Source organism: Buteo buteo, chromosome 8 (genome assembly GCF_964188355.1).
Source record: "Buteo buteo chromosome 8, bButBut1.hap1.1, whole genome shotgun sequence".
NCBI classification, from domain to species: Eukaryota; Metazoa; Chordata; class Aves; order Accipitriformes; family Accipitridae; genus Buteo; species Buteo buteo.
In genome coordinates, this window is record NC_134178.1 from 39,175,006 (window position 1) to 39,194,675 (window position 19,670).

Consider the following 19,670-nt stretch of genomic DNA (forward strand, 5'->3'; position numbering starts at 1 on the left):
TTGGATTAAATGCTTACAGAAAGGCATCCAAAAAAGCATCAAATCACAAAGTGATTTTATAACCTCAGTATGATAAGGCATTTAAATATCATTTAAATATCGCAACAACAGGAAGAAAGAAGTTTGGGTTTTCCAGGATCTATATGAAACAAAGAGCTAGATTCTTTTAATGCACAGAATGTCCTCCTTCTATTTCTATTTGATGTGCTCAGCACATAACTTACGCTCAACTCTACAACAAACAGATCAACCCACAATGCATACCTCCAATTCCTTAAAAGCCCACTGACATGCAAATTTATGAAAATCGGTAGTTTGAAATCAGCTAAGCTTACAGACTTAAATTTTAGTATTAACATATAAATCACATTTTAAATCTCTACTTCAAAGTAATTTTCCTAACAATAGTTTAAATTTGGGAATGTTAGAATAACTATAAAAAGAGAAATTATTTGATTACTTACAACTACACCTGGCTTTTAAATTGGATTTGGTATTGTTGCTAACCAGAAGATACACTAACCATGAACATATAATCTTTTATATAATGTAGTACATTGTTTCAAATTCTTCCAAATGTTGTAAGGTACTGAAAAGCAAATATGTCCCCTATTTAATGACAGACTAATTCCGAATCCATAATTTATATTGTTGCATTTGGATGAAGATTGGCACAAAAAAAAAGGTACAAAACCAGTTCTGTAATTAAGGTAGCAAGCTAAATCCTTCTTAAATACTGTCATTATCGAGCTTAGGTTTTCATTAGTTCCAAAGTATCTTTCTGCATAGACTCTTACTTAAAAGGCTGACAACACTTCAGAGAAAGTACTGGCATCCACCTTGCTTGAAGCAATGAATCTAACACATACTGAAATACGTCAGTACCTTATCCCAAATTATGCCTTCCTCCATGTGATGAAATAACTACTTAGCTTACTTACAGTTAAATATACAGATATTTATTTCACAGATTGTAGTGAAACCCAGACTTTTGTGCAAGTTCAGACAATTTTCGCTTTAATATTGAACACCTCTTGAGATTTTTTTAATGAAAAATCTAATATTAAATAAACTTATGAATTATATATTTCAGGAATAATTTTTTTTTAATCCACTCAGGTTATGTCAATTTTACTATAGCTACAGTGATTTACAGAAAAAGAAGGAATAACCATGGTATAGCCGGGATGGAGGGAAGAGATGCCTACACACTACAGTAATGCAGTGGCATTAAATTTCTAGTGAACATTTTTCCCTCTTAATTACAAGAAGCCCATGAATCTCGTTACTGTTTAAATAAAGTTTTTATTACAGAAGTCTTAAATACTTTCCCATGAAAGCCTGCCAATATTTGGCACTTCCTTTCCTCTATCTCTCAGGAAAATAAAATAGTACATAAAACTCAAATGCCATCTGAAGATTTACTTCAAATTTGGAGACTACCTGCTTTGCTAAAACACTGAAATAGAGAGATTTAATCCAACTGAAAATTGAAATCTCTATATAACCTTCATTCTGAAGTAACTTTACATTTATTACTTTAATCAGTTTGATAGTTACATCTTACAAAATATTTGCCAATAAAGACAAAAGGAGAACTAACAAACATTGAAGTGCTTAGTTTTGTATGTTATGAATACTAATTGGAGCATTTTGCCATCTTCCTGAAAAAACACTGATTAAATAACACAGTGGAATTTCCCCCCATTTCCTTTACAGGACAGAGAGAGAAGGAAAATAAGCCCTACAAGATTCTAGAGCTAGAAAATATAGAACAGAACTGCATTTTAAAAGTGGTAGGTATGTATGCATGCAATAACTCCATTCTCTGCCTTAACTTTCAATTATGCAAGAATAAATTAAAGCATAAACGTAATAAAATAGAAGATTCTCTTATTATGTCATTAAGAAGAAGTATCCTCATTTATGAGTCAGCATTGACTCCACCATCTGATGACTGATATTAATGCTGTTGCATGGTGCCAGCGATTTGGCCATTTTTGTGATGAGCTACCAACCAGATCCTGTGGCAGCTCCTCACAGACATGCTGAAATATTATTTCCAATGTCCTGGCAGCATCTTGCTTTCACAAACACAACCTTTCATTTTTGCTGAAAGCGTTATTAAAAAACACATACTTTCTTAAAAATAGTCTTTAAAGTCCAAAATGTTTAATATATTTCTTCACTTAAAGGTTATATGCATTTTGGTGCTACATCAGCCTTTCAGATTAAGAACCAGTCATTAGACAATTAAAAAATTGAAGGACACTGGTTTAAAAGAAGGAGCTTGGAAAATTACTATTTTTTCAACTCCTGAAGCTTTCTGACCATGCAAACTGTCATTTACAAGCTAATACTTCAAACTTCCACAACACCACCCATCCCAGAGTCAGAGTACAGATAAGATACTACTGTTTTCTCATGATTTCTTACTGATTTTCTCTGCTCTCTCATCTTCCTCCTCAAAGCTTCCCCCAAAATGTAATCATCATTCAGGTTATTTAATTCAAATAACAAAGCCCTAAGACAACTGAGAATGCAGAAGTTTTCACATAGGTGATCTTAATATAATTGAACTTACCAATTAGCTCTTGGCAATCCTTATGAATTATACTCTGTTCAGGTAGGTCTAAAGAGCCATCCCAGGATGCTAGGCTGTCCCCCTTTCCTACAACATTAAGTGCAATCTGAAAACAAAACCAGAAAACCCTCTAAACATTTTAGTGTCCTTTTATCCAATTACTGAACTCAGTAATTTAACTCAATATAGAGGAATATTCTAAAGCTGAATCAACATATATGTGTATTAAAATTCCAGTACTATATCTCTTCTGTAGAGAAGCCTGGTAATTAAATAATTTACCTCAAGTCAAACACAACTTCAAGGATTTCCGGCTTCTTGATTTAGGCTCATATTTACCTTCCAGACTTTGGCCCTCAGATCAGCAGGCAATTGCCTTCCTTGAATGATGTTTCTCACAGTTTCAAGATCACAGCCTCCTTCTTCTAAAGCGTCTGCAAGATCTTTTTCCCTACAATAATGATATGTAATGTGTTTATCAAAAATGAATTTTACAACATTTTTCAATGTTTATCCACTAAACAGATGTAGACTGGGGGCTACTATTCAGGCAAAACCCACACATACATAAAGGTATAATATAAAACATTTTGGCCATTACTAAAAAGAAATATTTGCAAAATGTTATTTATTCCTTTATTTTTAAGGCTGCTTGTTCAAATTCTAATTCCATTCAATTTACATACAAGAAAAAAAATATGTTCAGGGCATTTTTTTTTGTTTGTTTTCATGAAGTGGCGATGTTGCAAAATGTATGATAAAATGCAAACTTGGTTGTAGTTTACAACTTAGGTGATACATGGCAAATTTTCACACACACATAATGCATTCAAAGCAAACATTACACCTAAATTAGATGGTGGAGTTCTTTCGAATAAAATTAGATGACCTAGAAAACAGAAAACTTATTTCAAAGGTTTAGAACAGTCAGCTTTTAACCCCATCTTTCCCTGAAATGGGAAAGGACCTTTTAGTCAAACTCAGATTCACTTCACTATGAAGTTCTAGTACTGTAAGTGTGGACGTGCACAAGACTGGATTAAAACATATGAACTTGTTAATAATAGCGTAAAAAGTAGCAAAATACACAAATTTACAAGACGGTCAAACAGTAATGACATTTAAGTTGCCATAGTAAGACAACAGTAGTTCATAAGCATTATAGATAAGAAGGTACGCATTCAGAAATGATTACTTTACAATCTCTCTGATAGCTTCTGCAGACTGTTTCAACGGTTCCATGCTGTCAATAATGAGAGAACCACATCTGATGATTTCAGGAATTTCAATATCATGTAGCAGAGCAGTGGCAAAACACCAGGTTCACTGGAAAAATAGCAATAGCAGTGATACATAGGTCCCATAGGCAAAACTTCTCCCTTACTGTGTCCTTGTAACTCTTCTCTACTAGCTCTGACATGTGCCTTAAGAAAGGCTTTGCTTCATATACCTGAGGAGTTAAACACAAGTCCAGGAGGTTTATAGCCAGAGCAAAACACAGAACGTGATTGTTTATCCAGGACAGATATTCGAGTATGAAGATGCATTCCTTGTGAGTAACACATCTACTTATACACATGGAGTAACAGATGTTAAAGTGTTGTCAGTATAATTCTCAATTACTCCACGTTACACACTATGTAGTCAATTCCAAATACCCATGGAAAAAGAATGTCAGCTGTTGAGCTCTTGTCTAATTCTTTAATTTGCGTATATCCACAACTAACTCTTTGATATATTCTCAAGTTTGGTCTCCTGAAAGCTTAAGACACACATTTCTGATTTTCTAAATGTCACCCTTTTGGATAAACAGATTAAAATCTCAATCTTGGTTGTAAGAATGTGTGCATATACTTAACAAGAGCAACAAGCTACCCTTACTTAAGATTTCTCAAAGTATTTACAAGTTTGAAGAATAAGCATTTTCCTTGCATTTTATCAGCTAGTTTCTTTGCCAGTACTTTTTGGTAGCACTTTAAATCATATTTCACATATACACTGGGGCACAATTAAGTCGTTTTCTTCAAGTAATTTTGCAAGTCTGGATGAAAGAAAGCACAGTTTACAAAGAGACTGACTTGCTTTATTTTCTTATATTTTTAGTATTGAAAAAAAAAAATATCCCAAAGCCCACTTATTATAGAATTACACGCTGCATGGGTGACTATCCCTTTCCTGAGAGAGAAAGGGAGAGGGCAACACCCACACTTGCACTTCCATCACCTATCCTGTTGTCCGATTGCATGCATAATGATCAATGCTGGAAAAGTTAAACCACCAAATCAGTTCACCCTGAATAAAAATCAAGTACTTCCAGGACATTTACACAAAGAGATCTAGCGCCCAGCAGAACTGCATGAACTCTGGGATGATGTAACTTCAACAGAAGCCAATATCAAACATAGCTGAAGAGAGCTAGGTGCTCTTAGATATATTGCAGGTTTCTGTGCACACTACATAGGACAGACTAGAGAGCAACAGCTACGCCTTGACTTATAGCACACAAAATATGATTAGTTGCTACAAATATTATCCAAGTATTAAACAGGCACGTGGAAACGAATGCAACAGTGGCATGCACTTTCTAATTCAGGTCAAAAGGTCTTAAACTGCAATACTTAAACTTGGTTTCTACGTCCTCCAAAGAAAATTATTTGGAAAAAGAAAAAAAAGTAATTTAATATATGTGAAACAACACTTAAAAACACATCTACACAAATTACAAAAACTACACCTGGCAAAGAATGGTTCACAGACCATGAGTACTAATTCTACCAGTTACTAGTATCTAACATTCACAGCTTAAAAAGCTGTGCATGGGTTAACATCAAGATCAACTTCAACATGTTATCCGCAAATGTGTGCTTCCTCTGTTTGATACTATACTACCATTTGCAAAATCTTCTTCTTAAGTACTGTCATCCACACTGTACACTGTAACAATGACATGCAAATATTAGTTTTACTATTTCACCTTAAAAAGCAATAAACTAATATGCCCATCGCCCCATGAAGAGATATGATGCATTACCAACACTGAGTTAAATGAAGTAACAGCAGGGGGGGGGTGTGGGGAGGGAAGCATTATTCTTTTATGATACAATTAACTACTCTTTTCTACCATCAATGCCCAAGATTGCTCACAGGCTAAAAGTAAAGATTTCTCAAAGATTAAGAAAAATTCTTTTCTAATAAATACTCTATTCAGGCTAACTTGCAAAGCACAAAGTATGAAAGTGATTTTGATACTTTAACATACGTCCACTGGCTGTGTTTTATCTTATTTCAGTCACTGTTGTGCCATAAATATTACAGTAAACTCCTAGCAGTTTGGGTCCTTGTCTTTCATGAGTGAAGATCAGCTAAGAACTCTTCTGTTCATACGGACAATTATTACACTTACTTTGGAAAGAATGCAGCACTTCTCTTTACGGGCAAATTCTTCCAGACCTGAACATCCTTATTTTCTGCTCTACCACACCTCCACTGCCTATTTCTGGATGCTATTCAAAATTTTGGTTAGGTGTGTAGAATTCCAGCCTATACCCAAGCCATGGCCTGAAAGGTTAATTCCCACAAGACATACTGTTCTGAATGTCATAATGGACAATGTTGCTATTAGTGTATCTGGAGCAAATTTCCACACTTACAGAAGGATATCTGAAATTCAGGCCAGTCTGGTGACGTATTATAATCAAATAGGTAACTACCTTCATGGATATACAACATGACTTTATTTTAGCTAGAACACTTAAGATGTGAGAGAAAGCTGGAGGCAATAAAAATTGATCAACTGTTGGGAATTCAGTTTCAGCCACATTTTTTAAAGTATTTTTTATTTATATATGATCTGAGGTACTTGGTAATAATCACTTATAAATACTAATGAAGGAATTAAAAAATTGCAGGGATGTGAACAGCAGGGGAAAAATATAGTAGAAGTGTTTCAATAAACTACAAATACATCGGAAAAGACGTATAATATTAAGAAAACTATAATCGATCCGTAAATTACAATGCCTGGAATGTATTTGCTGAAGTCCATTACACCTGCTCGTTTGTTATTATAAAGACAGATCCCTTTGAGCTGCTTCCTCCAAGTCAAAGTCCATTTTTTGAAAAAAATGCTTCAAAAGTTTAAAGCTTTAATTTCTGACAGGCATACTTCTAACAGTAACTTACTATTTTCACAGCCCAAGAGGTATCTTCTACATGTACCAAATTTATTACCTAAAACACACTTATCAGTCCAAAACAAGACGATCACCCTTTTTCCATACACACTGAATCTACGACTGCACACTTGCCTGTTAAAGATGTTACTTGGAGGCCTAAAAGAGGGTTAAAACAAATACTCCCACTGAGATTATACCGCTTACCAAATTGCTTCCCATATTCTGACCACTGATCTGATGTTGGTGTAACACTTGAAGAGTGTTACAAAGAGCTTCTTTGATTGTTTTCTCCCACACTCAATTGACACACTCATCATAGCTCCTCATGATATGCTCTAGTAGGCCACCGCCACTTCCAGGGTAAGAAGTAGTATTTCTTAAATATCTTCACACATCATTCCTGTTTTCCTTAAATCAGAAGCAAGGCTGCTACCAGCTGACCCCTTACCAAAAGTATCATCAATTTTAGTTTCTACAAAGCTGTCATATCCTAGGACATCAAACAGATCCAGTCTGCAAGTTTTCATTATTTCTGATAATCATAGCACGCAAAGTCGAAGACAAGCACATATATCACAATGCTGCAATCACAATTATGACAGTATGGCTGCCTATCCATATCCATGTTAGTGCCAGATTGGACTAACTATTCTAACTATTTTTATTATTTTTGTTACTAACGTTGAACTAAACTCCATTTTAACCGAAGTACTTTCCTGGAAAAAAGCTCACAATAGCATACGGGTTTATAACATGTGGTAACTGCAAACAAGCTTTACTTAAAAGGAAACTGAGCAAGTGAATAGGGCTCATGAAAATTTCCAAAGTCAATGGCTAATATCAGTTTATTTTTATAAGCATCATTCCACCTTCTCATAGCGAAGAACATAGCTTCCTACCACAGGAAACTATCTATACAAAAGCTTCTTCCCCCCCCCCCCCCCCTAGAAATAAGCTTTTCTGTAATCTAGTTACTCTGGTTCCTACTTTTAATTTAGGATTCTCCTGACTACCAGAAAAAAGCCTCAACAAGAGCTATATTAAATTGAAAGTAATGAGTGTTTGTTCTTTACTGAAAACAAACAAACAAAAATCAATCCCTCATATTTACTTCAAAATATCCATTGTATTCAGAACACCATTGAATATTCCTTTATTTCCAATGGAATTCTGGAAAAACATTAATTCCCTGACATTTTTACCTCTATTTTTTCCTCAGGTGTGTTAATTTCACACTTATCTGCAAAGGATTTTTTTGTTCATGTGCTTTCAGAAGTCTGAGCATGGGGCAGTGGGGGTAGGGAAGTACTAGTTTTGTCACCCTGTTGTCTGAAACAGTTGGAGTATATTTTGGGATCCTTAAGATGAATGATTCCAATGCAAAGTTAAATGCACAGGAACAATTCCATCTCTGGTTACAGTTATATTTAGTTAGTTCAGGTCTTAACTTTCAAAGTATAGATCTTAAAATATAAAATACCACTTGATCAAGTTCCCAGAAGCTTGAGTATTAAACATCTGCAAAAAGGTTTAATAAATTAAGAAAAAATAAGTCCAAATCATTTATTTCCTTGATAAATGAGGAGAAAAAACCCTATAACTTCCAATTACAAACATTTTAACTAATAACAGGCCAGCTTGTTTGTGTCTATACATTCTACTGACTAGATGTATTGTATTGACTAAAATTATGGTTAAAATAATCAAATAAGCAGACAAAAAAAAAAGAAATCAAGATTTTACAGCACAGCTTGAAAGCAGCTTGCCTCCTTTGTGTCTCACAGCATTCTTAGCTTTGGATAAAGATACGTCTTCCAGTATCAAATACTGCCAGCAATTTCTCAAATTATTTTTTGAGAATATGCCAAACAGCTAAAAAGAAATATTTAACAAACAAGGTCTGACAGATTTTTCTCATTTTTAAATCAAAACTGTTGATAAACTTCCTATATTTACTGAAGAAAAAGCTGGCAATTTAATCTTTCAATAATTCTATACATAAGTTGGGGGGTGGGGGGTGGGGCTGTTGGGTCTGGGTTTTGGGGGTTATTGTTTTGGTTTTTTTTTCAATGTTTGCTTTGTTTTTTTCAATTGTACTGTACAGTGGCAAATTTCCCTGTTTTTTGTTAAACAAAACAACAAGCAATCAGTACGGATATTCAGAGGTTCATCATTAGTTTGTGCCCCCCCCCGCAAATCAGTTACACCAGCACTGCACGTCAGGTTGACACAGGAAAAATAAAAAGGGCATTTTATGTAAATAAGCATATCTAGATTCTACATACTCAAGGTGCTGTCACAGTCTCTGAACACAAAATTACATCTGCTGTTGAATCCTCCCAAGGAACTTAATAGACTACAAAGAATCAACACTGCTGGTTTCGTTTCCAACAGAGTTCAGGTGTACATATGCACCATTTTGTGTTTTGGCTGGTTTTTGTTTTTTTTTTTTTAAATGCGAAATGTTATTGCACAATCCTATATACTTCAAAACTACGATAATGTAGTAATTTACACCAAAAAGCTTATTCAAAAGATAAATGTTATACTTAGAAAAACAACTGTTCAACAGCATTCAGATATGTATACAAGACAACAGTTTAAATCAATAAATGAAAAAGAAAATATTTCACTGCAACTGGGTTTAAAAAAAAACCCAAAACACAACAGAAAAACAAAAGACAACAACAAAACCAAAAAGCCATGTGAAGTTTCTAAACAAGCAATACAGAATACAACTTTATGTTATTCACAGGGTACAGCTCTAGTAACAGGATGTATTCTGGCATATTAATGTAGCATTTAAGCACAGACCTCTTGAACTATTCCCATAAAGACTTACAAAATCTCTTCTAACAAATGCCTTCAAGTTTGCCTTTTCTAGTAGTACCAGCATATCAAATTTACTATAGTTATATTTTGAATCTGCCAGTCAGAATGGCAACAATGCAGGCTGTGTCTTGAAATATATCTGGAAACTGCACTTATGTCTCATTCTTAACAGAAATTTTAGCAGTTTGTTGTGCTCTGGGAGATTGTAATATTCTTTCAACATTAGTAACTAAAGAGGTTTGAAGTATTTTTCCAGAGATATTTCAACATGATTCTTATTCAATGTCCAGGGTTATATTTCAAAGTGTCAAGACCACATCTTCAATGAGTGTATCCTTAACTTTGTAATTATATGTCCCAACAGTCAGGTCTGTATTTAGATATAATGCTTATGCAACACTGTACCCACAGAAAGCGCTTCATAAATTTTGAAGCTGTAACTAAAAGCAAAAGAAGGCTAAAAAACTACACCAACTCATTTTCATTTGCTAGTAAATGACACTTAGTTGTTTTATCTAAGAGCTGTATTTGTAGAATCAACCTAGACAAAGAACAGATACCAGCTACACCTGCATGTGTGTCAGTTCTGGCTTCTTTACAGTGAGGTAACTAAGCGCAAAGAAGGCTGAGCATAGTTAGCAAGAAACTTCTAATCCACCATATAAAATAAAGCCTAGAAGCAAAAACATCAGATAAGAAATTATCATAAAAAGCAGGTCTGTAAGGTAATTGTTTGAAAAGCATGTACATGGAAAGGACAAAGAGCAATGCTGTGGCACAAAACCACAGAAGGAAAAGAAACCGCACACAATGCAGAAGCGTAACGAGAAAAACAAAGTGAAGGTGCACAGGAACGGAGATGCAGGGTGCAGTAAGAATAGCTTCAGTATTTAAACACAATGTTTATTTAAGCCTCAGCAATCTTGAGTGAACACACGTGCAACAAATACTAAAATCGCATCACTGTTACCATCAAAATGATCCTATATGTGCTCCAGAAATAGTCTCTACTCTTGTCCTAGAGGTTCAATGTAAAATCCATTATAAGCAATAGCTGCGTTAGAGGAGGGTGGCGAGCAAAATCATTCAGAAAACAAGCCAGGACCTACCGTTGTCACCTCTGCTTGAGCAGGTACGCGGGGAAAGAGGAAGCTGAACTGAACAAAGCAACTCCGCTCCAGGCAGACAGGCGCGCACCTCGAGCAGCTCCGGCCGCCTATTAAAGCTGTCATTTTAAACTGGAGCCACCGCCTCGCTCCCGGCTGGGCACGGCCAAAGGCCGCCCCGTCTCGCCCTCCTTTTGACGGCGGCTCTTCCTCTTTCGGGACCCGGCAGCTGCCGAGCACCCGGAGACGTCTGCCCCGGGGCTCGCCCCAGGCTCCCACCGCGCTGGGGCCTACCGGGCCCGGCGGGGACCGAGGCGGGTGGGGAGCGGAGGGAGGCCGCCCCCCCACCCCGCCGTGGGGAGCTCCCCGGGCACCCCGCCGAGCCCCCCGCGGCTGTGGGGCCACGGACGCCCCCGCCCCCGCCCGGGCAGCCTCAGCCCCACACACCAACCGCGGCGACGCGCGGGGAGGGGGTTTCGGCTCCTCTCGCCTACCGACCCCTTCCTTCCCTCTCCCTCCCTCGGCCCCGCTGCGGAGGGAAGGGAGGGAGCGGGAGGGAGGGCACCGACGCCCCCCTAAACTCACCAGCTGCTCGACGGCGGCAGCACCTCTTCCCCTTCCGCCATAGCTGTTGACGTGCCTCCTCGCTCGGCCGTAAAGCGTGGTCGGGCGGTGGCGTGTGTGTGCGGTTGGTTTTTTTGTTTTTTTTTTTTTTTCCGACACCCCTCCTTCCCACGCGCCCGCTCCCGTCCCCGCCTCTCCCGTACTGTCGCGAAGTGAGGGCGCCCGCCGCAAAGCGCGGAAGCCTGGCACGGGAGGAGGGTGGTGCCCGCCTGAGGCGAATGGGCGGAGGTGAGGCGGGCCGGCCCGGCCAGGGCTCCTCGCTGCCGCCGACCGCGCTCTTACGGCGTTCACCTGTGCCAGAGCCGGGCTCGCCGCGGGAAGCGGGTCCTCAGGAGCGGCTGCAGTTACGGGGTACTCCCGCGGGGAGCTGCCCCGTAACGGGCCGGGCCGGGCTGACAGAGCTCCCCCTCAGGCAGCCGGCGGTTGGCGTCCCCGCGGAGGCGGTGGTGGGTGCGCGGCAGCCTGGCGAGGCTTGCTGCGGTCAGCTCCTCGTCCTCTCCGGTCCTGTGCGTCAGGGTGGGTGGTGGGGGAAGGCCCTACCGCCGGTTCAGGTCACCAGCAGCTGCAGATGCTTTCCTTTAGAAGACTTAGGAATCGGTTTCCCCGGCAGGAAAGCCATTCTGTGAAAAGTTTGCATGTTTTCGGTTTTCATAAAGGTGAACTGCTTTGCTATGTATAGGTTTGATTATTAAATGACTTCACCTAACGTCAGTATCGTGCCAGGCTATACTCCACGAGTCAGAGAAAATTCGCAAGTTTTACACACAACCCTGTTTCCAAGGGCCAAAAATCACCTGGTAATATTCATTAGCAACCCTGGGCAGAACAGCACTAACGCTCTCGATCACGCACGTGTTTTACCCATCTACACCCTCAAAGGGAAAAAAAATAGTATACGTCTGTGAAAGTTCAGAAAAATGATTCAAGTAATTTATACGTGGAATAACAGTGCCACCTTACGATAAATTCATGTCCTTACACTTGTCTGGTTTACTTCCACAGCTTGCCTCGGGATGTGCTCCAGTATGTAAATACCCAGAATTTAAGCGGGACTGCTCCTGTGAAAAAAGACACACGCTTGCTTAACTCGCAGGATCCCGTTCCCAAAGAGTCAAGAACATTCATTTTAAGGTAACATGCAATGTTTTCATGTATATATTTGCTTCTCAGAAAAGATTATATGAATTATCTTAATCAAGAAAGTAGGTATTTTACAGCATCAAACCAGGTTCAGGCAATTAAAAAAAAATTAATATTGTGAAGGAGAGGGCAATATTTTCAATTCCTTTCCTCTCTTTCCCGCTTCATGTATATTTGTCACCAAAAAAAAAAACCAACAACAAAAAAAGCCAACTAAAAACCCCACGCATTTTAGACACCTACTTAGGAAAAAAAAAAAAAAAGTAAAATGTTCACGAGGCATCATTTTCCTCCTGGCCGTCTGGAAGTGGTGAAAGCTGGCGGGGGGAGAACGACAGCTCCCCCCCCCGCGCGCCACCGGGGCCCTCAGCGGCCCCGCCTTACCGCCGGGCGGGCTGTGCTAGTGCGCAGGCGCGGCCCTGGGGCCGGTGCCAGGCGCGGGCCGCGCGCGCCGCCCCGCCCTCCCCGCGTGGCGGTAGCGGCAGCGGCAGCGTCATGGGGGACACGCTGGAGGAGCCGTGGTGGGAGACTCCGTCCGGAGCAGGCAGCAGCCCAGGTACTCGTCTCTTGGAGCTCGCTTCTCACGCCGGCCTTGAAACAGTCTTCCTGAGGGCCAGCCCTCTCTTCCCCGGCCCTCATTCTTCCTTTTCGTTTATTTGGTTTCCCCCCTCCCTTTAGCCCCCCGCCTTTCCCTTCTCCGGTTGTAATTTACTTCTGGTTTTCCTTTCTCGCTTTGTCTTGCTGTGCCTGCTCTTCCCTGCTTGGTACCGATGGCGGTTTTGATTGTAAACAAAATCTCCGCAGCCAGGTGGGGTCTAATCTCTGACCCCTCAGACCCAGGATAGTCAGAGGATGAAGCGGCAAATGAAAATATCAGTACTTAAGTAACAACAGGAACCCACTCAACAGAAATACCTTTAAGCGAATTTTAAAAAGCGGGGTGGGCCGGGGGGGAGAGGAAGAAAACCGCTTGCTGATTTCAGAGCTCAGCTGTCCCCTGCATTCATTTAGCTTCTAAACTGTTTTCTTCCAAACCGAGTTTCTTTGATGAAAGGTCGTTGCATAATGCGTGTTGATTGTCGTTACCGACGTGAAGTTACTTACAGTTTTTAAAGGTATTGGAAACAGTAAATCCATACTAGAGCCTTTGGAGGGAAAAATATCTGTGGTATTTGAAAAGCATCGCCCATGTGCTCATTGGGGTGTCTCACATCACCTTTGCCATGCCTTATTGTAAAAGGGCAGGAGCTAAACAGGTTTTCTCCAGCCATTGCTCTTTGGAGTATGGTACTATGGTTGATTTGTCTCTTTTCCTGATGATTATAATATCTGGCCTCTATACTTGGCTTTTTTCAATGTGTCTTAAAGCACATTACAGCCTGTGGTTGTATCTGTAATGTTGAGGTTCAGTGTGGAAATGTAGGTAGATCTAGGCAACTAAAATGCCTTAAGACTTTATAGTGTCCTATTTGATTGATTTTCTTTTTTAATTGATTTTTTAATATAATATTGGTAAGAGTTGGTAGTTATTGGGAGTTATCTGCATCTCTGGGAAGATCCCAGATCTTCCAGTGTCTTGACAAGGGTTGCTTATTTCCTGTGAAAAGGTACTTGGAGAATAGTTTGAGAGGGACCAATAGAAACATTGTATTTATGTAATAAAGAGGGGTCACAAGCCCTTATAAGGCTCCTGAGCATTCAATTTGTATTTTTAGTCTAATATAGGTTCCTTAAGCAGTTTCAGTTCCTATGGTAAATGCTCTTCATCAGGAATTTTTCATTCAAGAGTCTTAAATATCTTAAGAGCCTATGCCAACCAGGTTTCATTTGGGGTGGGTGGTAAGCTGATTTTTGTAACATTGGCAGCTTTCCTTTAGAAACTGGATGCAAAGCAGGACTTGGATGATAAACTTTTGACATGATGGATAAACCGACTGACTTTGCGATGAGACTGTGAATCACAGCTCTTCCAGTTAAGTAAAACTCCTTGGGATTTTTGCAGTTGCATTGTTGAGCTACTAAAATAATTCAGGTGGGAAGTAGCCTCTGGAGGTGTCTAATCTAGCCCTGTGCTAGAAGCACTGTATGCACTTTACCCCAAGAACATTCTTTGAATGTGTTACCAGTAATGATTACAGGTGGGTGTTGTGCAAACCATGTACTCTGCTGTCCATATCCCACCTTTGTAAACTTATGTGGAGCCTGTTGTTGTATTAAGTTGACACAAGCTGTCAATAAAGTAAGAATAACATCTGTTAGTTTTATTTTGTGTAGCTATTTTTCACGTACAACAGATGTAAAATCAAAGGTTAATTTGTACTGCATCTTATGGATACTGTAAAATGCTTTACAATCAGTTGGCATGAAATAGGAAATCAGGGTTTACAATGTACAGTGTAAGCAGCAATACAAGAAAATAATTGCCTATTAGCGAGCACTTTTGACAGACTTGATCAAGTTTATTTCTGTGAAACATCAGGTTTCATTAAAAAAAAGTTTACTATCCAACTTCATTTGCTGACCTATTTTAGAAAAGCATCTCTGCCACAGCTGTAGATGCAAAGCAGAAGTATTCAAAATGTACTTTTTAAATACTGATCTTTTGCCAAGTCCTTTAGCCGTAGAATAAGTCCTGACCAATGGAATATTCTTCATAATAATTCAGCCCTCAAAAGTGTCTTAGATTTTAGCAACTTGTAGTTACAAGAGGCTACTCTTCTGAGACTGTGCCTCTGTAGATGCTACTACATATGAAGTGGATGAAAGGTGTTCAGACTGACTTGAAGGGTATGAAAACACAAAATATATATCCTAGTACACGGATATATAAGTAGTTCTTAATTTGCTTTTGGCCACATCATTGGAAATCACTATTTTAGAAGCCATAATAAAGATTAAAGGTGTTACTGTCACTTTGAGACATGAATGTTTACCCTGCTGCAGGTGGCTTATAAATGTAAAAAAAAACCCCAAAGCCAAAACCGACAAAAATAACCCTGGAGGGATTGGCCATCTATTTACCTTGTCACACTACACAAACTAAAGAATCTTGCCCAATAACTTCTTCAGCAAACCTTTAACTTTGAGAGGATGTTTGTGGAGAGAGCAGTTAGGGGTAATTGTCTACTCATCAGTGGTGTTTAGTGTTACGCGTGTCCCAAGTCACTTAACTGCAGGGCTTCCTTCCCTCCCTTTTTTCAGTTCATGTCACAACTATGTCTGGTCTTGAATATGATTTTTATATTGCATTCAGAACTATGAAGGAGAGGATAAGGAATACTAAGGAGTTTGTTTAGTACTGGTGAAAGACACCAACTTTTTCCTCTTCTCTCCATGAACAGAAAGAGCACTTCTCACTAAAAATGTTTGTATCTTGCCTGTAGCCAGCACGCCACATCTCCCGAGCAGTTTGAGGGAGAGGGATGGACTTCTATTTTTCAGAAATTCTTCCAGTTTCCTTCTTTTATGTTACCACTCCTTGTCTTTCATTCGCCATGCTTTCTTTGTCTCCATTAATCCCTTAAGAGTGTAGTATCCCCCTTTGTCCGTTTATTTAGATCCTTAAGTAAGAGCTTATGTGGGCCATGTCCCTCATAGGTAGAAATGAATTGTGTCATCCCAAGACAGGTGCAAAAGACAGGGAACCTCTTCTATGTCAGCAGTACAAATAGGTGAGAAGTATAATATGGTACCATGGAGGATGATTTGACAGTACTTGTGGGGTCCTTTGTGGGCTCTAAAGCAAAGGATGCTATTTCAGTAATTAATTTCTTTTGCCAGAGGTTTTATCTTCTTTCTGTAGACTGGCAATAAAGGGTGCTGAATAGCATCAATTTGTAATATGTGACTTGAACTACTGAGAAGCGTACTGTTCATTCTAGTGTATTCAGTGGGAGTTTTGTTGTTTGGTCAGAGCTGAGATGTGTTGGTGGACCTGTGTACAGAGAGGTGGTTTTTTTTTTTTTTTTTGACTAATCCATGAATTGCTGTCCCTTCTGATGAAACTTGTTCTTGTACTGAAGATCTCTCCAATAAGCATGCCAAGTTGACAGCTCCGTTTTGAAATTTGTGTTTCTTCGTGTTTACATACACTCATTCCGCAAGCTGCAGAACATATAATGGTGTGCTTCTGTGAACTTTACTTGGATCTGAGCGTACATGACGTGGAGCCTCAGAACTTTATAGTTACCTGCAGATTATTGAATAAAATTTGAAGCTGCCTCTTTTTAATATGGAAGAGTCATTCTTTAATTTCTGCATTTTGACACAAGTATGTCTTGTAGGACACAAGCTGAAACAATTTTTCAGTAGACTGTTCTTTTTAAACTTTTCCGTTTTTTTAAGTACTCCTAGAGAATTTCCTGTAGAGCTGTTGAGGGAGGTGTAAGTTTCTGTTGTGGGTTTGCAAAAATAGTCACGCAGCCATACTAATGTGTTGTACTGTCTCAGTAGTTAGGTTAAACTTTTAGCTGTGAAATAAAAGGGAAAAAATCGGGTAACTGAATGCATCGAAATCTCTCCTTGCTTCAGCAAAAGGATCGCGATTCTGGCTATGGCACTATGATCACCACCAGCTTTTGCTTTATTTAGGAATTAGGATTTGGCAGTTCTTAAAGAAAGACCTATGTGAAAGGAGTTTTCCCACAAATTATCAGTTGAGCCATTTAGACTGTTGGAATGCACTCTGTTAGGGGAAGAAGAATGAGGGAGACATTAATACCAGGGAAATAAATTAATTTTTATATTCTAAAACAGTAACTCATGTTAGTTGGTATTATAGGATTCCTGGAGGGGTGGGGGGATGTCCTTACAGTGATAGTATCTTGTTAGTTTTACCTTTTTAAAGTGGAAGAGTGAAAAATTTTCTCGTCAGAGCACCAATTGCTATTTTTCAGAAAATTGAAAACAACAAACCTGGAGTCTCTTCTAATGTTTTTAATTTTTTTTTGTGTGTGCGTTGGCTGAAAGGGAAACTTTCAGTGAATTTTAAGTCTTTTAAAGAAGTTAACGCTTTAAGAAAAGCGAAAAGGCAAATTCTCTCATGGATGAACTAGAACTACTTGTGCAAAGAGTTAGTTTGGTTAAAAAAACTTCATTAAGAGTTATGAATGCATTTATTTGAATGTGAGCAGTTGAAAAGAAGGGCAAAATTTTGGAGGAATGCTAGAACAGAATTGCCCTTCTGTGTAAGTCACAACTTACTGTTAAGCTTGACACAAATTTTCAGCAGTTCCAAAATACTGTTTAAGTGAACTGAAGTCTAAATACTATAGTCCAAATAAAATGGCAAAAGTTTATACAGATAATATAAACAATTTCCATCTCAGCTCTTGCATCTATTTTCCTGAGATAATGTCTGCACAAATGTGAGTGGGCATAGTCACACTAGTTAACTCATTGAGGAGAGAATTGTTCATCTTCAGATCATGCTTTTAAAGTGATGCTTGGCACAACAAGGAGCTCTGCATTTCTTTCAGTTCTATGCATTATAAAAGAGCAGAGTTCTCTTTATTCTGTCTTTACTACTGAACATAAGATATGCATAATGAAACACTTCTTGACTAGACCAACTTTGAAAAGAAAACGGCACCTCCTTCAACCCCTCTTCATTTGATTGACCATATGTTTTTATAAATCTACTGAGACAACATTAGTATTGTTATTTGTGGAACACATCAAAACTGAATTTATAGTAGAAACTTAATTGCATGTCATGTGCTTCTCTACTGTGAGGGCCAAATTCTGGAATTACACCAGAAAAGTGGGAGCAGAGCTTGGTCCCTGCAGGCGTGCAGTTACCTTTGGCTCCTAAGAATTTGACTGTCTCTTGATGTCCTGTGATTGGTGTGCACTGACGTGCTGACCATGTGGATGGTTTCAGACTTTTCCCCAATGGAGACAACTACTGTTGAGATTCAGATTGCTTAAGTCCATTTTAGTGTCATAGATCACAGAAAATTATTTACCTTCTCCCTCCGCTTTGAAGGCAGGTTTTAGACACAGTCCTTATAATGCGTAGCTTTCCAGAACTGCTGTCTTGGAGAGTTTTGTTGAGATGTCCGGCAGGAATTTTGACAGGTACTTTGGTTGTGCTCGCAGTCTTTGGTTTGGGGATCCGAGTTGGAATTGAACGACGGAACGCATCAGTAATCTTGAAATAAACCGAGAAAATAAGTCATACATTTGGGCAGAGAGATGGATTGTATATTTAGCTCGTCAGTGTCTTTTCCACTTCATAAAACTAAACGCATTGCTCTTAGGACTGTTTGTCTGAACTTCCTTTCTCTCCTTGGTAATGAGAGTGTAGCTTTGTATTTAACTTATCTACTTGATTGGTGAATATCAAAGAATTTGAATAGATTGAAATCCAGAGTGTAAATAAGAGGGGTTTCCTGTCAGCCCGCTGACTAGGGCAGCAGCCCTAGGGGCTGAGTGATGCAGTGCAAAGGCTGTGAACTGTGTGACCTCCGAGTGAATAATCGGAGAACTTCCACATGCAGAAGGAAATCTTGATTCAGTCCTGAGTAGCAGGCAGTACCTAGCTCATACTTTACTGTGAGAGGTCATTCTTTGAAAGTGACCACAGTGTACACAAAATGAATGTATTTGTAAGAGAGAACTGCCTTTCCAGAACCCATCATAGTCATATTTAATTGCAGAGAAGTTACTAAACAAAAATAAAAAGTGGTAAAGACCTGTAAAGGCAAGGAGATTGTTTGAAAGGTACCATATCTGAAATTAGGGTTAAACATGTACTACCCATCAGAAAGGCTTTTTACATCACAAGTCTTTTTATATACCTTTTATGGTTGAGCAACAGAGTAAAAGAAATTCACTGAAGTTTTTTTAAAAAACCTAAAATGGAAATGGTGTTCAAACTTGGACAATAGAAAACAGCATCGAGACTCTGGTGAATTAAGTATGAATAAGAATGAGCTAGATCAAAAGAAGTTTTGAGAAACAACTTCCCAGTAGCCATAAAAGTCTGCCTGGAATAAGTATTTATTTAAAAAGAAAGTATCAGAATTCAAAAGCCTGCCATTTGGCCACAGGTAATCATACATGACAGGAGTTCTCAAAAAGGATAAAGCTGAGCCAGCATCAGATCGTTGCATGGAGGAATTTGGGGAAAGTTTGCACATCGCAGACATGTTTAATGAATCACGAGTCAGGAAAAAGATCAACCTGGGTTAATTGAAGTTTGAGGAC

General features: G+C 39.0%; 3 protein-coding genes across 17 annotated transcripts in view; 1 reads left to right on the plus strand and 2 right to left on the minus strand.

The window, feature by feature from the left end:
• Positions 1-11,535, minus strand: part of TBC1D23 (TBC1 domain family member 23) — a 37,057-nt gene extending 25,522 nt beyond the window's left edge. The window contains exons 1-6 of one of the 8 annotated variants that reach the window (XM_075034253.1): positions 11,283-11,372; positions 10,701-10,807; positions 10,562-10,609; positions 3,780-3,910; positions 2,924-3,035; positions 2,585-2,690 (exon numbers count right to left, since the gene is read on the minus strand). In XM_075034253.1, coding sequence (XP_074890354.1) covers positions 2,585-2,690; positions 2,924-3,035; positions 3,780-3,826 — 265 coding nt within the window. In that variant the 5' untranslated portion in view covers positions 3,827-3,910; positions 10,562-10,609; positions 10,701-10,807; positions 11,283-11,372. Of the gene's footprint in view, positions 1-2,584; positions 2,691-2,923; positions 3,036-3,779; positions 3,911-10,561; positions 10,610-10,700; positions 10,817-11,282 lie in introns of all 8 variants that reach the window. The other 7 variants (XM_075034255.1, XM_075034254.1, XM_075034258.1 and 4 more) reach the window with 7 other exon arrangements.
• An 813-nt stretch (positions 11,536-12,348) lies between these two features.
• FILIP1L (filamin A interacting protein 1 like) overlaps positions 12,349-19,670 on the minus strand; it is a 212,393-nt gene continuing 205,071 nt past the window's right edge. For 5 of the 8 annotated variants that reach the window (XM_075034234.1, XM_075034239.1, XM_075034233.1 and 2 more), the window contains 2 exons: positions 18,428-18,612; positions 15,139-17,145 (listed from right to left, as the gene is read on the minus strand). In XM_075034234.1, coding sequence (XP_074890335.1) covers positions 17,055-17,145; positions 18,428-18,612 — 276 coding nt within the window. In that variant the 3' untranslated portion in view covers positions 15,139-17,054. Of the gene's footprint in view, positions 12,380-15,138; positions 17,146-18,427; positions 18,613-19,670 lie in introns of those variants that run through there. The other 3 variants (XM_075034236.1, XM_075034238.1, XM_075034237.1) reach the window with 3 other exon arrangements.
• Positions 12,596-19,670, plus strand: part of CMSS1 (cms1 ribosomal small subunit homolog) — a 244,960-nt gene continuing 237,885 nt past the window's right edge. Inside the window, exon 1 of the mRNA XM_075034291.1 lies at positions 12,596-13,017. Within this exon, the coding sequence (XP_074890392.1) occupies positions 12,957-13,017 (61 nt within the window). The 5' untranslated portion in view covers positions 12,596-12,956. The remainder of the gene's footprint in view (positions 13,018-19,670) is intronic.